General features: G+C 40.7%; 1 protein-coding gene across 3 annotated transcripts in view; it reads left to right on the top strand.

Moving 5' to 3' along the window:
• Window positions 1-16,737, top strand: part of AP2A1 (adaptor related protein complex 2 subunit alpha 1) — a 32,796-nt gene extending 16,059 nt beyond the window's left edge. Inside the window, exons 7-24 of one of the 3 annotated variants that reach the window (XM_081970057.1) lie at window positions 855-963; window positions 1,595-1,745; window positions 2,554-2,722; window positions 4,943-5,080; window positions 5,248-5,430; window positions 6,043-6,140; window positions 6,492-6,723; window positions 7,500-7,664; window positions 8,377-8,537; window positions 9,177-9,233; window positions 10,903-10,974; window positions 11,393-11,475; window positions 12,540-12,630; window positions 12,759-12,881; window positions 13,472-13,588; window positions 14,641-14,710; window positions 15,164-15,298; window positions 15,546-16,737. In XM_081970057.1, coding sequence (XP_081826183.1) covers window positions 855-963; window positions 1,595-1,745; window positions 2,554-2,722; window positions 4,943-5,080; window positions 5,248-5,430; window positions 6,043-6,140; window positions 6,492-6,723; window positions 7,500-7,664; window positions 8,377-8,537; window positions 9,177-9,233; window positions 10,903-10,974; window positions 11,393-11,475; window positions 12,540-12,630; window positions 12,759-12,881; window positions 13,472-13,588; window positions 14,641-14,710; window positions 15,164-15,298; window positions 15,546-15,623 — 2,232 coding nt within the window. In that variant the 3' untranslated portion in view covers window positions 15,624-16,737. Of the gene's footprint in view, window positions 1-854; window positions 964-1,594; window positions 1,746-2,553; window positions 2,723-4,942; window positions 5,081-5,247; window positions 5,431-6,042; window positions 6,141-6,491; window positions 6,724-7,499; window positions 7,665-8,376; window positions 8,538-9,176; window positions 9,234-10,902; window positions 10,975-11,392; window positions 11,476-12,539; window positions 12,631-12,758; window positions 12,882-13,471; window positions 13,589-14,640; window positions 14,711-14,958; window positions 15,055-15,163; window positions 15,299-15,545 lie in introns of those variants that run through there. The other 2 variants (XM_081970059.1, XM_081970058.1) reach the window with 2 other exon arrangements.
• Window positions 16,738-17,715: the final 978 nt, after the last annotated feature.

The following is a 17,715-nucleotide window of genomic DNA, read 5'->3' as shown; positions in this document are numbered from 1 at the left end:
CTGGTTGCAACATCTTAATTCTCCAAAGAAAATACAGTGACTGTTCTTTTTTCCCATTGTGCATTCTATTATTTGTTGGGCATGGATTGTCTAATACAGAAGTTGAGCTTAGATACCCAAAAAATGGCAATGAGGATAGGTGATAGAGAGGACAGCATCGTAATCATGGATGTGATAAATGGCTTTGTCCTCCCCTCATTGGATGGTGGAGAAACAAAAAAAGGCGGTCTTTGATATGGAGTCTTAATCATTTCCTTCTACAGAGCTATGAGTTTGCCTGCTTTGGAACAAATATCCACTTGAGAGCATAGATTGAGAACATGGACAGTTACTTATAGAATGTGGAGGAGGATTTTCTGGAGTTTCTCCCATAAACCTTTTCCTTTAGTGGAAGCTTCTCTTACTGGCTGATAGCTTCCTCCATTTCTTCCTGCTGTTTTATTAAGACTGTGCAAATTGTTCACATACTGCAGTATATGCAATATTTATTTGGACAAAATACAATAGTGCATATTGATAGATTTAGTTTGGTGTTCTCCAACCTCTTCCTGACATATCTAAGCACACAGTTCTTTGTTATTTTGCTGAATGACATGGCTGTCTTCTTTTCTGACCATAATAGTAGCTTGGGATGTTGGGGCCTTAAATTGGGAGTAGAGGTATAGGGGCCATTTATTGTCCTATAGTTTGCCCCGAATTTTGTGATATCGCTAATTTTACTTAAGGAGTTGCAAACCATGAACTTTTGTGATAATGGCACAGTGATTATTGGGGAACATGATTGTTTTGATAGACCAGATGTGGAGATTCTGACCAGTTCTCTGGGCTGCCCTGCTTGTATCCTCTCCTTTCAGATTGTCTCTTCAGCCTCCACAGACCTCCAGGACTACACCTATTACTTTGTGCCAGCCCCTTGGCTCTCAGTCAAGCTTCTGCGGCTGCTACAGTGTTACCCTCCTCCAGGTAACAAACATGCTCAATAAAGTCATATAGTCAAGATAATACTGGAATATGCCATATTCCTGTACTGGAGAATAGTTGCCTGAACTTATTGCTGGTTTGCAGTTCTCTCTTTAGTAAAAGGCATATAAGCAACAGATTATTATTAATCTTTTACTTCTTCATCACAATCATTTTTATTTATAATTCGGGATAATTGACTATTTTGAATGCATTTTTGGCAAATAGATGGGATATGAATTTAATAAAAGTTAGCTTCTCTTCATCACCTTTTTCCTAGGCCTAAGGAAGTCCCTTTTTCTTCCTCTATTAAAAAGCCTGCACAAACATTATGCTCCCGCCCTTCCTATTCTCCTCTCCCTCTGCATTTGATGAAGGAAGACACCCTGATAATACCTGTAATTTTTGAAGCATTCCAAAAACACTGAGCTTTGGTTGCATTTTCTTATGGAGCCTTTCAGAACAACAGAGATTGGGTGATCCTAAACTTGTGAGAAACGAATGAAATATAGATCCTCAGGTGGTGGGGGAGACTGATGAATGACTTATAGGGATTAGGATTCCTACTTGTTAAGCTTGTTAAATTCCTTCTAAAGTTGCTACTCTTTGACTCCATGCTTTGTTTTTTCTGCAGAAGATGCAGCAGTGAAAGGACGACTGGTTGAATGCTTGGAGACTATCCTCAATAAGGCTCAGGAACCCCCCAAGTCCAAGAAAGTCCAGCACTCCAATGCCAAGAATGCTATCCTTTTTGAAGCCATCAGTCTCATCATCCACTATGACAGGCAAGCATCTAACTTTGTTTTGGGGAGGGTTTTTTTTTTTTTTTGATTAAAAGTATTAGATTGGATGTGGCAAATGCATTCTCTTTCAAGGGCATCTACATTGGCAATGATAATCTCTTTTGGAGGTATGCTCTCAACTATGCACTTCCAGAGCTGCATTCACACCCTGTTCTCCATAATACTCTGCTTCTCTTCAAAACTGCTCATCTTGTTGCACAGCTAACTTTTAAAAACCCTCCATTGATACTGTTGATACATTGATACTATTGGAGACTTTTTGAAAACTAAGTTGCAGTGGGGTGGTGGAGTGAGGATATGTCTCTTTGCAACATTTGAGAAGAGGTCCTAAATGCTCCCAGCTCAGAAGATCATTTTTATAAAAATAATTTGATTTCAATTAATTATTAAAAGGAAGCAGGCTAAAAGATCTGAACAATTTGAGTTTTCCCAATTTGTGGAGAAGGAACAAGATCTGGCTTAGACTTCAGTAGGTTAAACAGAAATAATATAGTCTCTTTTGCCACCAGACCCAAAATTCTTCAGTATTGCTTTGATTGATCAAAATCTCAGGATGGGTGTGGGGGAAAATGCTGTGTGACTTTCAGGATTTTCTATTAAGTGTCAGCAGAACCAGAGAAACAAATAGAATCATGAAAATCAAATAAAAAGAAGAAAGAGTGATTTTATAGAAAGAGATGGATAGCTGGAACATTGGAAAAGTTGAGAGACTCATAGTCAGGCTGAGCTATGTACAGAGTACTCCCTGCTGCTCCTACTCTGGAATTAAACCTCACTTCTTGTTCTGCAGTGAACCCAACCTGCTGGTGCGTGCATGCAATCAACTAGGCCAGTTCCTGCAGCATCGAGAGACCAACCTTAGATATCTAGCCTTGGAGAGCATGTGTACCCTAGCCAGCTCTGAATTCTCACATGAAGCTGTCAAGACCCACATTGAAACAGTCATCAATGCTCTAAAGGTCAGACTCTGAAATGGCATATGCAGAGAAAAGTGACTTTTATGGGGAGTGAGGGTGTAAGACTGATTGAGAGTGACTTCCCCAAATTTCTTAATTCTGTTTCCAGATAGTGAGGGAGAATGCAAACTCAGTCACAAAGCCATTTTCCAAAGAAAGATCCTCAGTAACTTCTCTACTAACAAATGTAATTTCTGTTAAGAGTGAATGAAACAGTTATAATATATATCACAATCTTAGCTCTTCATCCCCAGGTGATGGGAGGCAAGATTAAAATTACAGGAAGGAACAAACTGTGAATCATGTGTTGCATGAGGCAGCCCAGTTTCCAACTTGAGGGGCCAAGATTGTACCACTGAAATTCAATGGCAGAATTTTGAGTCATTCAATTTTTAGCTTTTTTTCTCAGCAAATAATAGGTAAAAATACATCTGTTCTTTAATATTCCTCCAAGTGATCTCAACCCTACTTTCAAGAATGGGCTGAAAAGTCTCATGTATTCCTAGTGATTTTGTTGCATCAAAGGGAAATGACCTTTGTGGCCCTTAGAGTCAGAAATATATATGTACATCAGTGGTGGGTTCCGGATCCCGTTGCAACCGGTACGATGCAATGGGGCAGGGCGTCCACCACATGCATGCAAGGAGCACACGCATGCATACTTACCACCCACGACACTCCGCGACACTCCAGCTGCTTGGCGGAGCGTTCTGCAGGTGCTGTATGCTCCGTGCGCATGCGCGTAAGCCCCAATCGGCTCAAATACAGGTAAGGAGGGCGGGCGGGCAGATAGGCCCTCTGGAGCACTGTACCAGAATGGTACCCGGTGCTTCCAGCAGGCACCAGTATGCCTGTACCAGAGCGTACTGGTCATATCCCACCACTGATGTACATGAAAAAATGTGGCCCAAAGCTTGCCCACCTCTGCTGTAGAGCATTGGGAAGAAACCTAGGAAAAAACTCAATTGAAGTCAGAAAGAAATAGTCAAGGTTATGTAGAATTTACAGTCATTTGTCAAATACAGCATTTAGATTTAGAAACTAAAGTTTGTACTTTTCATTTGATCTATTTGATTGTTTTGGGAAGCAGCTTTCTAACATTATCACTTTAATTACTTCAATATACATTGATGAAATGTCAAAAGCCTGGCAAAGATCCAAGAATAAATTTAATGTTTTTAGGCTTTAGTATCCTGCTAGGTTTTTGCGTCTTTCTATAGTTTGAAAAATAGTTAGACAAATCTTGAAAATATTGGCAATGGGTTTAGTTTTTTTTAAAAATGGACATATTATGTGGAGTTAAATCTTATATGCATTTTATTTGTCACTTGTTTATGACCTGTACATATTGCTGTTGTAATCTATAGGGATTCCTAGAAGTTAACACATAGTTTATATATAATGAAAATTAAAATTTCCACAGTTGCTAAACTAAAAAAATATATAAATTACTTCCCATTAACTGGAAATAGTGTTCTCTAGTTAATCTCCAAACGACTTTGAAGAATTCAATTTTAACCAATTTTGGCAAGATTACCAAGCTGCTCTAACTTCTAAAGTAAGGCTGTCTCATTGCTCATTGGAGTCCAGAGTCATTAGTGTAAAAAACTTTAAAAGGTGTGTGGGGGGGGCAACCCTTTTCCCCTCACATGAGAACTACCAGTAGCTTTTTCTGGGAAGAATGTATCAGAAGTGTTGATTCCACTAAGAGAAGCAGTTCTGCAAATATTGGCTACCAAGACATGTAGAGCTTCATTGACTATAAATGATCCTTTGATTTCACCTAGAAATGTAACTGGGAATTAGCTTGCACAAGTAGTAAAAGAAACAGAATCTTAACAGAAAAAGTTAAGTCTATAGTGAGTGCCGCTGACTGAGTCCAAATACTACTTGAGTCTTTCTGACCAAAATTACTTTCTTACTGAAAAATTTGTTTCATATAAAGTATTTTGAGAATTCTTATTAGCTTAATGATCAGAGTAATGGAGCACAAAACTGAGATAAAGGGAGAAAAAAAGAAAGGGAAAATCCAATTGAAAGGGCTCATGCATCTTTTAAATATGACATCCTTTTAATTCTTCCTTGTATATATAATCTTTTGCATTGGTCTCGTTAATACATTTTGCAACTTGTAACTGCTTAAGCTAAATTGGGGGTGTAATTGACTCTTAATTAATACTGAAGGTAAAAAAAATTGTCTCTGTTTAACCGCCCCTTTCACAGACGGAACGGGATGTGAGTGTACGCCAGCGAGCTGCCGACCTTCTCTATGCCATGTGTGACCGTACAAATGCCAAGCAAATAGTCTCAGAGATGCTTAGCTATCTGGAAACAGCAGATTACTCAATTCGTGAAGAGATTGTGAGTACAGGTTCCCAGCTCATTGGGAACTGGTAGAGGAACCTGGATCTTTTCTTCTTAGTAGATTGCAGAGAAACATAATGAATGCCTGCCTCAACAGGAAAACTGGTCTGGAGAAGGCAGACCATTTGGGAGTTGGCAGTCACATTTTCTTTTTCTTTTGTCAGGTACTGAAGGTGGCGATCTTGGCTGAGAAATATGCCGTAGATTATAGCTGGTATGTGGATACCATCCTCAACCTGATCCGTATTGCTGGTGACTATGTGAGTGAGGAGGTGTGGTACCGTGTCATCCAGATTGTCATTAACCGGGATGATGTGCAAGGATATGCAGCCAAGACAGTCTTTGAGGTGGGTCGTCTTCACTTGTGACACTGACTATCCCTTCTTCCAAGGAAAGAGATTTCTTTTCCCTCCCTTTATGAGTATGTGAGTCTGGCTATGAAAACTAGGTGGATTCTCCATTCTTATTTCATTATTCAATAATATATGTGGCCATAGGTAAGAAATAAATATCTTCAGATATTTACTAAAATATCTAAAAAGGATTTCAGCTTAATGACAACTGAGCATCTTCAGTGTCTACAAAATGCTAAATATTTATTGAGGCAAGGGAATGAAATAATGTATTATGAAGTAGGTTATGGCTGATTGTGAGGGCAATATTGGAGGGTATGACTATTGACCTCCATATGCACATAGTTTTGCAGTATGTTAGATGCTGAATATATCAGATTCTGGAATGTCAGAGGCTGTCAGTCAATCTAAAACAGTCTGAATTTTTTTTGAAACTGTTTAATCCTTTGATCTCATGGGATTGGTTAGGAAAGGAGTTCAAAAATATACAACCTGCCCTTTTTTTCTAAGAGCAATGATATCATAATAAACAAAAATAGAAGCTTATTCTCAAGTTGCATCTACCTAACTGCCCACCATGCACCATATTTGATTTATTTTTTCTAGGCTCTTCAGGCACCTGCTTGTCATGAAAACATGGTGAAAGTTGGAGGCTACATCCTTGGGGAATTTGGGAATCTCATTGCTGGGGATCCCCGTTCCAGGTAGATAATATGAGAGGAAGTGGCTTGACCTGGAATAGGGGGTAGGGTGGAGTGGGGTGAGACAGAGCAGCTTCTATGAGGGGGATGGGGGAAAGCAGATGCTGGGATTGTATTGGGACTGTAGCATTCAGAATTCGCAACCAGCCTGATCAAAGAAAATTATAAAAATTGCAGCCTCAGCACATCTGGAGGATGACATCATTCTCCTGTTTTACTGATTTGGGGGCATTTAAGGAGATTGTCTCATTCTTTGATGTCGTGAGGGAAGCCTGTGAGAATGTTTCCTTCACATTTCCTCACCTGTAGATCTCAGGGGCTCTGACTCATCTCCTGTTCTCCTTTCTCCATCAGCCCTCTGGTTCAATTCAACCTTCTCCACTCCAAATTCCACCTCTGCAGTGTTTCCACTCGGGCCCTACTTCTCTCTACCTACATCAAATTCATAAATCTCTTCCCTGAAACAAAGGGCACCATCCAGGAAGTGCTCCGCTCAGACAGCCAGATCCGCAATGCTGATGTGGAACTGCAGCAACGTGCCGTTGAATACCTTAAGCTCAGTTCTATTGCCAGCACCGATGTCCTGGTGAGAGAAGAACTGAGAGGGGGGCACTGATATCCCCATCTCTCAGGGAAAACAGATTCTTACTTTTTCCTTATTAAAACATTGCAGCCATAATCTGAGAAAAGTTGATTCAGAGAGCATTGGAAAAGAGAAAATACGAAACTTCTCTTTTTGGTGGAATGGGTCAAAGTTTCGCGTTTTTGTACTAGGTCCAAAGTCAGTTTTTACCCTTTTACCTGAAGGTGGAGTGGGCTAGGGTGGTACTTCAGTTGAATACACTCTTTTGAGGCGTGTACTACAGTGATGTCTCCAAATGAAATGGAACTAAAAGTTCTAGCTCATTTGTTTCCTTTAAGGAGCAGGGTTGGGGTTGAAATGCATTGCCTAGAGCTACTACATATCATCCCAGAAAAGCATAATGCAACTTTTTGCAATGTTTGGGGGTTTAAAAAATGCAAAATCACACTGCTGGTGTGTGTAGGGGGATTTCCTCTAAAAGAGATATGCGGAACCTTCTATAGCTTTCAAGTCACTTACTTGACTTGAAAGCTATAGGAGAAGTTAGAGAAGTTCCAGGCAGGTGACTTGCAAACAGCAAACATCATAGATAAAGTGGATGTCTGTACAGGGCCATTATAATAAAGCAGATTATCCACATGCAGTAGGTGGTTACATTGTCTTTAGGATTTTTTATTTTATTTTGCAGAACTCTGAGTTCCAATCTTTTTCTATAACTACAAGGTTGACTGACAGGGCATGTTGGTACTTGTTTCCAATTTTCACCCTTACTGCTTTAGGCTACAGTACTGGAAGAGATGCCACCATTTCCTGAACGTGAATCTTCCATTTTGGCAAAACTGAAGAAAAAAAAGGGTCCCGGGGCTGGCAGCGAGTTAGACGATGGCAAAAAGGATCCAAATTCTGAAATCAATGGAGGCATGGAGCCCTCAGCCAGCACTGCTGTGAGTGCAAGGGAAAAGGACAAGGCTGGAAATGGAGAATGGGGGTCTTCGAAGGCTTCCTAGAAAGAAAAGGAGGCTGTGTGGGAAGTCTGTAGGAAGGGGAAGGAAAAATAGAAAGGATGGGAAAGTAACAATTTCAAACTCTAATCTCTTACAACCCTGTCAGATTATAAAGCAGGATTTTTCATGCTGTAATCATTTTCTTCAATGACACCAACATTTTGGTACGTACAATAAGAAATATTAGTAGATTTCCTTTGAGGGTCATACGTAATTCATTGTATCACCAATAAGAGCATTCTGCTCTACTCCTGGTCTTGGCCAAAAACTAAATTCTTATCTTAGAGGGCAGACAGCAAACAGATGTATTATCTGAGACTTAATTTCAACTTCAGTTTGCACTTTTATTCTTTTCACTGTTTCCCCTTGCCTTTCATGTCGACTAAGCATGAAACTTTTAGAAACAGTTTAATAGGCTCGTCAAATCCCAGAGGAAAGAGCTGTAATGAAACTGATATATATGAAGCCCAACTTCCGGGAATACTTTAACTGCAGATATTTTATCTTGACACAGCACAGAAGTAAAAAACTCAAGACCTGATCTTTATTTCTATTCCTAAAATAGAGATAAATAATTGAGTTCAGTTTCTAAGTTAGGATCATGAAAACATTAATTTTTTGGTGGGGGCCCTTACTGTTCTTTCTCTTGCAGTCAACGCCGTCTCCATCTGCTGACTTGGTAGGTCTCCGAGCTACACCAGCGACTGCATCTGGTGCCCCTGCCAGCACTGGCAACCTTCTAGTGGATGTTTTCTCTGACAGCCCATCTACCACAACTGGCCTGGCCTCTGGTGCAGAAGATAATTTCCTAAGGTAATATGGTGACTCAGGTCCAGACTGTCTTTGCCCCAGCCTTCCTAAGAAAAAGGATTGACGCATTGGATCAGTCTAAGCATGTCTTATAGTCAAGGGAATGCCACTCTTTTTTAGATAACTGCTGGGAGCTCATATAGGATACAAGAATGATTGCTCTTTCAAAAATGCAAATTCTGATCTATAGCTCTCATGGAGGTTTGTGAGGAATGAGTCATAGTGGCTGAGTGTCTTATTCCATGGAGAAAGTTCCAGTTCAAAGGGTAGATCATCGCCTGCCACCTAATCTGAGTAGTAATTGATGGGAGGACTTTTTGTGCTCGAGATCCTCATCCAAAAGGGACAAAGTAGGTAGATATATGTTTGTAATAATGACCATGTTATACATACATCTTTGTATAGAATAGGCAAGATTGATTTACAGATGTTTGTTTCCAAGTAGCTTGGGAGTTTTGGGCTTCCTTTCTCTAGGTGGGCAATTAGTACATGTCAGTTCTCATGGCCTTGTCTTGCTCTCTCTCTGTCATGGGTGTGAGTCTCTCTCTCTCTTTCTCTCTCTGTCTGTCTGTTGCCTTTTTGGAATGGTTTCCTCTCTCTTTCTCTCTCTCCCTTTCACACCTCTTACCTTGGATGAAACAGTGACTTGGAGGCTGAAAATCCTGCATCCCTATTGGTGGAGGCTGACCTGCCTGCAGAGTAAGGGGTTGAATCTGTTTCTCTTTCTTTCTCTCTCTCTCTCTCTCTCTCTCTCTCTCTCTCTCTCTCTCTCTCTCTCTCTCTCTCCCTCTCTCCCTCTCTTCCTCTTTCTTTCTCTTTCTGTCTGCTGTTATAACCTTCCCACCACTATTTGCATTTCATTGGATTTCACTAAGAGGAGGATCACAGATGTTAGTATGATAACATTGTGAATTCTCAAAAAGTAAAATGAATGGCAAAGTCACAATGTAACATGTGATGTGTAGAGAGTCTATACAAGAATTTATAAACGTGCCCTCTGTAACTTTGTCCCATTTCTGCTCCCTTCGGTGTTGGTGGTCACCCATATGCTTAGAACTACCTCCCAGAACACCTGCTCTATTGCTTGCTTGCTTTCAAATTCTGCATCAGAATCCATTTTTAATGAAACATTGGGGACCTCTTTTTATTCCCCATGTTCAGCTGGAAATAGCCAAATGTAAGCATGAGCTACTCATAATTTTAGCATTTTGCTTCTGTTTACCCCACTGCAATTTCTTAATCTCTTTATGATTTCCAAGATAAAATCTAGACATTACTGCAGGAGCAAGAATCTATCCATCTGGACATTAGAAACTACTATGCACTTATAAAATAATAGTTTCCACAGAAGAGAGGTGAGTGGAGTGAGAAATACACTTTGCTAGAAAGGTCATTCTTGGTGTGTTGCTAGATTAGGAGGAGACAGTCTGTAATACCCAAGTCAACCAGTTGCCAAAAATCACCAGTAGGTTGATTAGATATTAGAAACATGCTATAGCCTATAGAGTTGCAATCTATAGCCTTTTCGTCATTTTATCTAATCCTGATCCTTAATTGTCTCAAGCTCCTTCTGTTCTTCATATGATCAGAATTCAGAACATGAAAACCATAAACTCATACATCTTTGAGTGGAAACGAGAGAGCCATTGATTGCTTCAAGGTGGCATAGGCAGGATAGTGACTTGAAATAAAGGAATCCTCTTTCAAGGGACTTGAGGAAAACAGTAATTCAGAATTAGGTTTCTTAGGGTTGAGAGTAGATTGTGGTATTTTAAGATGTCAGGAAATCCAGATTGTACACAGACAGGATCTCTAGATGAGAATCCATTTGAATCAATACTTTAATTAGGTTGGTTCAGAATTATAGAATATGTACTATATACTGGAAAAAGTCTTGGCTCCCATGAATTTTAGACTTCTTTTCTCTCATTGGCTTTTAAATGTGAGAAATGTGAATTTGTTAGTAAAAATATAAAAACATAACCTATAAAAGATAGCTTGGCTCTCATCTTCTACAGAGTTTCTATGCTCAGGAGTTCAGATGTTGTGGGATTACAGCTTTCATCATCTCCCTAAAATCTGGTCTGGGCTGATGCAAGTAGGAATCAAACAAAATCTGAAAAGCTAAGATTTGGAATCTTTCCTTTGTAGTATTTTTCAGGAATACTCCACAGTTCTCCTTCTGCCTTGGTACAAGCTCTGTGGCATGTTTTCTTTATGTTTAGATGTGTGTGGTTTGATTCCCTTCTCCTTTTCTTTTTCTGATACTAACATGGTGCTAGACCAGGTGACTCATCTTTTCTGCTCTTTTTCTTCCCTGCCACTGTCAACTGCTGGCCCCTTTGCTATGCCCCTTCACCACTACCAGCTCAGGGGCTACTGCTTCTGTCTCTGAGGACTCTGCTTTGCCTATTGCTGAGGCTGATGAACTGCTTCACAAGTAAGATCCTGGGGTAGGACTGCGGCTCCTGAATGCTGGGATTTGGGACAGGGGACTGGACTAAGTGCCACTCCTCTTTGACATATGTGTGGGATGGCTTCCTCTGGCCTGAAACACAGAAACCTCAGTCAACATTATTCCCTGTCGCATAATTTTATTTCCAGGAAATACTCTCCAGATGGAATGGTTGGAAAGAAATTGGCCATCCCAGTATGCTAGATAAATTTGAATGTATGACCTTGAGGAGTTAATAGGTTGAGCTCGATACCTTAGTGGGTGGAAGGGATGAGTGGCTTGGTATCAGAATTGGTACATGTGGGGAAAGTGACTGGCATTTCCAAGTAGAAATGATATACACGTTTACAAATAATGGGTAGTCTCTGCCTACATCTAACCAAATCTTCATGAACTATGACAGGTTTGTGTGTAAGAATAATGGGGTGCTCTTTGAGAACCAGCTGCTGCAAATTGGGGTGAAGTCAGAATTCCGGCAGAACTTAGGTAAGTATTTGTAGTAGGTTGAGTACAATAGTCAAGTTGGGATTTGTCTCAGCCATGAAACTGAAAAACAAAATATTCTGTATTTGCTAAGTTTTCTGTTCTAGGATAGTGCTGTAAGTGCAGATAGCTAGACAAACAGATAGACAGAAAATGTATATGGGTGCCCATACTATTTATATGTGATTCTGGTAGGCATACACAATTAAAATTAAATTCAACCATTAAAACCAATTAAACCAATTCAAAACTACAGTTAAAAGCTACAGTAGAAAGATAAGGAAATGGCTGCACTTTTCACACTTTCATGGGATCTCCAAGCCCAATGACACATCCAAGTTTTGAGGGTATTCTGGAAGGCCAGCAGAGTTAGAAATACCGTTCCAAAGGACAGAAAAGGCTCTCTATTGAGTCCTGCTAAATGAATGTCCTTGGCTAATGGGACTCAAAACATACCCCTTCTGGGAGATCTGATGGGATGAGTAGATTAATTGGAGAGACAGACCCCCTATATTGCTAAATACCCCATTACTTTCCCATTATAAAAAGGTAGAATGACTCATTGCTAGGTCTGGCCGGGTCTTTACAGCCTTTCTCCAAACTCTGTAACTCTATAATAATTTTTTTTAAAAAAATTAAATCAACTTTACTGTGTGATTCCTTATCAGATATTTCACTTATAGTTCACTAAAGACAGGAAGGTTTTCTACTCTGCATGTGATACCCATTATCTGCACAAACACACTTAGTCAATAATGAGTTAATACTGAAATAATGCATTTTTTGGATTTGTACAATATATTGAATGGAATGCTTCATAAAACTTTCAAAGCCACAATTAGCAAAAATGAATGAAACCTAAACCTATGTTTAGTAGTCCCTCAAAATCACTCTGTATTGTTTTACATTTACTTTTGGGGGTTTGCCAATTGATATCAAAGACATTGCAATACCAACTCTAGACTTGTGTACTGTCTGAATTCAGGCACTTGTAATTAAATAAACTATGGCGCAATGCAAGAAAGTATGGGCCATGGCCATTGCATAATACATTTCCATCCTTCTAGGCCGAATGTATCTTTTCTATGGGAACAAAACATCTGTCCAGTTCCAGAGTTTCACCCCAACAGTCAGTTATCCTGGTGACCTGCAGAACCATATCCTTTTATGAACGGTGCTAGTAGTGAGAAAGGAAGAGTTTATTTGGGGTGGCTTTCAGGCCCTGGGGTATTCTACTTGTGCACTGCTCAGAAGCAGTGGTAACCTTTTCCTTAGCGCAGTTCACAGCTCAACATTCAGACGAAAACAGTGGAGCCACTGGTGGAGGGAGGGGCTCAAGTTCAACAGGTCCTGAACATTGAATGCCTGAGTGATTTCACGGAGGCCCCCCTTATCAACATCAAATTCCGGTATCGTTGCTTGACATCTCAGCCTAGTCTTCAGTTCTAAAGAAGGAAGAGTTTCTATATCTGAGCAATCAAAGGCATTTCAAAGTGGTTGCAGTCGGAGCCTGCATATCCATCTTTGTGCTTGCACAGAGAATACTAAGGAGTCAGAATATGAAAAGCTGGAGAGACTGGGATTCTAACCCTCAGAATTATGAGCAAAACTAAACAAGTGGTACTAATAATGACAAACTTGCATTTTAATTTTCGCCTTGAAACACGTTTGCTTTGCTTCATCCCTGTCTCCCACCTTTCCGTGAGCTTCATTTTGTAAAATTCCGTCAGCCACAAATTTATCATTTTATATCATATTTCTGTTAATTGTTTCAAAATATGCTTGGATTGGTCAATATTCTAGGAAGCCCCCAACAGAAAACAATCCCCAAAACCTGCTTTTGATAGTCAGGTGCCTCTAATCCTAGGAAATGGATATGATCAGTAATTAATAATAACCTCATTCTTCTGGCCTTTCCCCCCCTTTTAAAGTTGTCAATAATGTTATTAAATAATGCAAACTCATGAGTCTGTCTGTCCTTATTTCTCATTTCTGATAGCTATGGTGGGACGTTGCAGAATCTCACTCTCAAATTGCCTATCACTGTCAACAAGTTTTTCCAGGCAACAGAAATGCAGTCGCAAGACTTTTTCCAGCGCTGGAAACAACTCAGTTTGTAAGTTTGCACAATATGAAATAACTGGAAATGAGTACTCACAAATGATAGTTTGTATATACTGTAGGTAGTTCTTGAGTTATGACCATAATGGAGTTTGGCCATTATGATCGCAAGTGGTAATGGCCATTAAGCTAGATGTTCTTTGTGATGTGGCAGTTAAATAAATTAAATGGAGCAAGAGGTACTTTGTGAGTAGGCAAGGCCTTGAGAGGCCTAATGCAGGCCCAAGCCTGCCTGTCTTGGCCCTCCCCATCCTGAGATACCCAGTGCCCTGTTTCTCACCCTTGAAACTCCCACAATCCTGCTTTCTCTCCCCCCATTTGGCCCCCACAGACCTTTTTCCCCTAATCAGGTTGCCACAGGCCTCCCCGCCCCCCAGTCTCCCAGATATTAGGTCAGGCAGCCATGTGGTGTGATTCCAGAAGCAGCTGCCATTTCTTGAGCAACTAGAATTCAATGCAGTCTTTTAGAAAATGGAGGGCACTTCTGGAATTGCGCTATGTAGTTATTCATATTACAGCTCCAGAAAGCTCCAGAAATCTTTAAAAGGCAAGTGTGTGATGGGTGACAATTGCTAGGGAGGTAGCCCTACCCCTACTGGGACTGGGGTGGAGTGAGGCCTATGGGGACCGGGACCTGGAGATAGGTGGGGGGAAGTGTTGCAGCACCCCTATAGTCAGTTGTAAAGGCAAATGACCGAAGGAGAGCTGCAACAACTGTAATCTCAGAATGGGTCATAAGTAGCTTTTGGAGGATCCACCATAACTTTAAAAGGTCACTAAGCAACCCATCATTAAGCAAGGACTTAATGTGAGAAAAAAAAGGAAATAAGGTGGGTTTGTTTTTTGAAGGGGGTGGAGATATTTAGAATTCTTCAACCAAATAATCAGTAAGAATACACATGAACGTGGCAAAGTTCTGCCTTTAAAAAAAAAAATTTAATGGTTCCACCATCACCATATATGACTGAGGTGCAGAAAGAATGTAACAGGATAGATGTCTAGAAAAATACTGAAAAACTGAATTACTGATCAGATCCTCTCCTGCAGGCCACAACAGGAAGCTCAGAAAATCTTCAAGGCAAACCATCCCATGGATTCAGAAGTGACAAAAGCAAAAGTAAGTTCTTTAGAATGCTATGAAAGACTTCCATGCTTTTATTTATTTCAGGGCAATTAATTCAGTTAATTTAATTTCAGATCAGGATATATCTATAGTACTAATTTGCTCAGATGAATAAAGATTAAAGCTTTGGATATTGATTGTCCAGGACACTTATGGAAGACATTTTCTTCAACTGTTTACTATTAGTTTGGGAATATTAGTGTATTATATTTAGGACTGTTGATTTTTCCATTGATCACCAGATTTTTTTTTCTTATGAAAATTGGCATAACATCAAGCTAGAAGAGGCAGCCATTGTATAAATGTCTGTGTTGCAGACTTCTGAAACAGTTTTGCAGGTATATCTTTCTCCCATTATTAGCTTTCTAAGGTGGGTGTAATTTTACAGTGAGATCCTCTATTGCAATTGTATAGTTCCAATTAAGTTCCAGTCTATTCCTCCAACAGCTGTTGGGTTTTGGCAGTGCACTCCTGGAGAAAGTGGATCCAAACCCTGATAACTACGTAGGAGCTGGGATCATCCAGACAAAAGCACTGCAGGTTGGATGCTTGCTGCGACTGGAACCCAATGCTCAGGCACAGGTGAGAGCTCCTGAGACCTCTGGGACTGAAGGCCTGAAGGCATACGAGGTGGCACTGAAACGAAAGCATAAAAATTGGGAAACGGAGACTTCTGGGAGTTCTAAGGAACTGATGGGAACTATAGATAAAACTGAAGAAGAGGTGTACCTGAAAGCTTACTAAAGTACCAAAATGATTGTGGACAACTGAAGGGACTTGTTGTTTAAGCTCTTCTCTTTTAATCAATTTTGTTTTATCCTTCCTGCAGATGTACCGGCTGACCCTTCGTACCAGTAAGGAGTCTGTTTCAAAGCACCTTTGTGAGCTGCTTTCCCAGCAGTTCTGAGGCATCTGCCACACCATAGGAAGGGGAGGCCATCCCTGCACACTAGATGCCTCTGTACATCTCATCCCAACACTCTCCAAACCAGGGGCCTCCAGAAAGACTGTACTGCTCCCTGCCTGTTGTTGTGATAACCTCTGTGTTCTCATTGCCTAGCCCGGGCCAGCATCAAGAGGGATAAGTGAGGAGGGGAGCAAAAGTATGGAGCCTTGGTTGGACAAAATCAAATTGGATTAGGGGAGGGATGATGGATATTAGTGCAGGGCATTCTTTCAGTAGTAATCATCCCCTTGGGCAAAAGGGCAATTTTTGGAAGAAAGCTAGCTTTCGTCCCATGCTGTAAACTGGTTTATCTCATTTTGGGATGAGGCTGAAATCTGTGGTCTTAATTCTTCACCCATTACCACTACTTTTATATGATTTAAGCTGGCATTTTAGTTTTGTTTACAATATGTACCTTTATTTTCTCACCCATGGACTTTCTCCTTTCTGCTGTGGAAAGGGATAGCTTCTCTGGCTCCCCTTGAGCTGGCTGGGAGGAAGGAATAGGATTGTGTGGGTCTATGGGGAGGAGGGGGTATTCTTGTAGGCAGTCGTTTTGTGTTTCTTTGCCTTGTGTGTTTTCCCCATGGATGGGGATGTAAATTCTCCTTTTCCTTTGCTATGATCATTCCAGTGTTACAGTTACGTGTATTTGTGGGAACGTAATTTTGACAGCATCCTGCCTCTTTCTTCAGCTCTAGAAGGAAACTACATGAAGATGAGAGGAAAAGAGACAGTTTATTTCCTCTTCTGCCTCCCCTCACCATCTTTTCAATTCCCAGGAAGAAGTGCCTCAAGCAGGTACAAGAGTTTGGGAGATGGACTCCAGAATGCTGCCCTCCGTGCATTTTGGAAAAGAGAGGGGAAGGGTTCAGATCATGCTAGTTTGGGGTTGTCCCAGCTTCCCATGCTGGCCCGGGCTCCATGTTACTCTGCTGTGTAGGTGTTAACTAGCGCATCTTAGTTTATCTGGGTTTTGAATGCCTGTATCTATCTCCATGTGACTAATAAAACCGTGAGAGTGGGGGAGAGCCAGAATCAAGCCAGGCTGGGTCACCCCCACACCGCTGACTGATTTGTTGCATACTGCTCTTTATATGTGGACAGGGTAGAAATGGATAGAGAACAGTCCCATACCATACACAATGTTTTCACAGTGTGCCTGGCCCTAGCATTTGCAATAGAATGTTCAGCTAAATTGTATCGAACTAGTTACATGTAAGCTTGAGCCTCGTCAGGATTGCTTTCTCCATGTAGTGGAAAGCATGAAAGCTCTCTCTTCCTCTATGGAAATATATATGCAGAAGAAAATAATGTCTTCCTCATTTGATGGGCTCCTCATTTGTTTAGTGACCATTGAAACTTACAATGACACTAAGTGGTACTCATGACTGGTCTTTAATTTACAATGTCCTGCAGTCATGCATTTGCCATTTGCAACATTTTTTGCCAGCTTTCTACAAGCAACGTCAATGGGGAAACCAGCAGATGGTGATCACATAACACCCTCACTTCATGATGGCATGAACTTTACTTAACAATGACAACTAGAGTTGCCAGAATTTTTGTTACTAAGCAGTGCAGTCATGTTGCCATACTTTACCATTGTTATTGCCTACAAATGTACTCCAGTCCCAATTAGTGTTGTGAGGACTACTGGCAGTAGTGGGGGACGGCATCTTGAAAGGTCTGTGCTTTTCCCACTCCCGCCAGTAGATACAGTTTTAAAAAGTGTGACAATTAAGAAAGTGGAAAACACTCTAATCATTCCAGTTGCGTTCCTCCTAGGTGTAGAAAGCAGTCTTTGCAAAATTCCACTTTCTCATTGCTTTGCCCTTTGAGATCTCCAAAAGCTAAGCCCAACATAAACAGGGTGTTTCTCGTGAGCAAAGTCTTTGGAGAAAAAAAACACCTACTCCTTACTATGCTGACTCTCTTCCCCTCTCCCAGCCCTATACACTTCAGTATCAAAGACTGAAGCAAATGAGAGTCTCTCCTCTGCATCTGGCTTGTTGGCTTAGTTAGATCCCTCAAAACTCACGAGAATATTTTA

This window comes from Natrix helvetica, assembly GCF_964273705.1.
Source record: "Natrix helvetica genome assembly, chromosome: Z".
Lineage (NCBI taxonomy): Eukaryota > Metazoa > Chordata > Lepidosauria > Squamata > Natricidae > Natrix > Natrix helvetica.
Note: the sequence above shows the minus strand (reverse complement) of the source record. Positions and strands in the feature narration are given on the sequence as shown.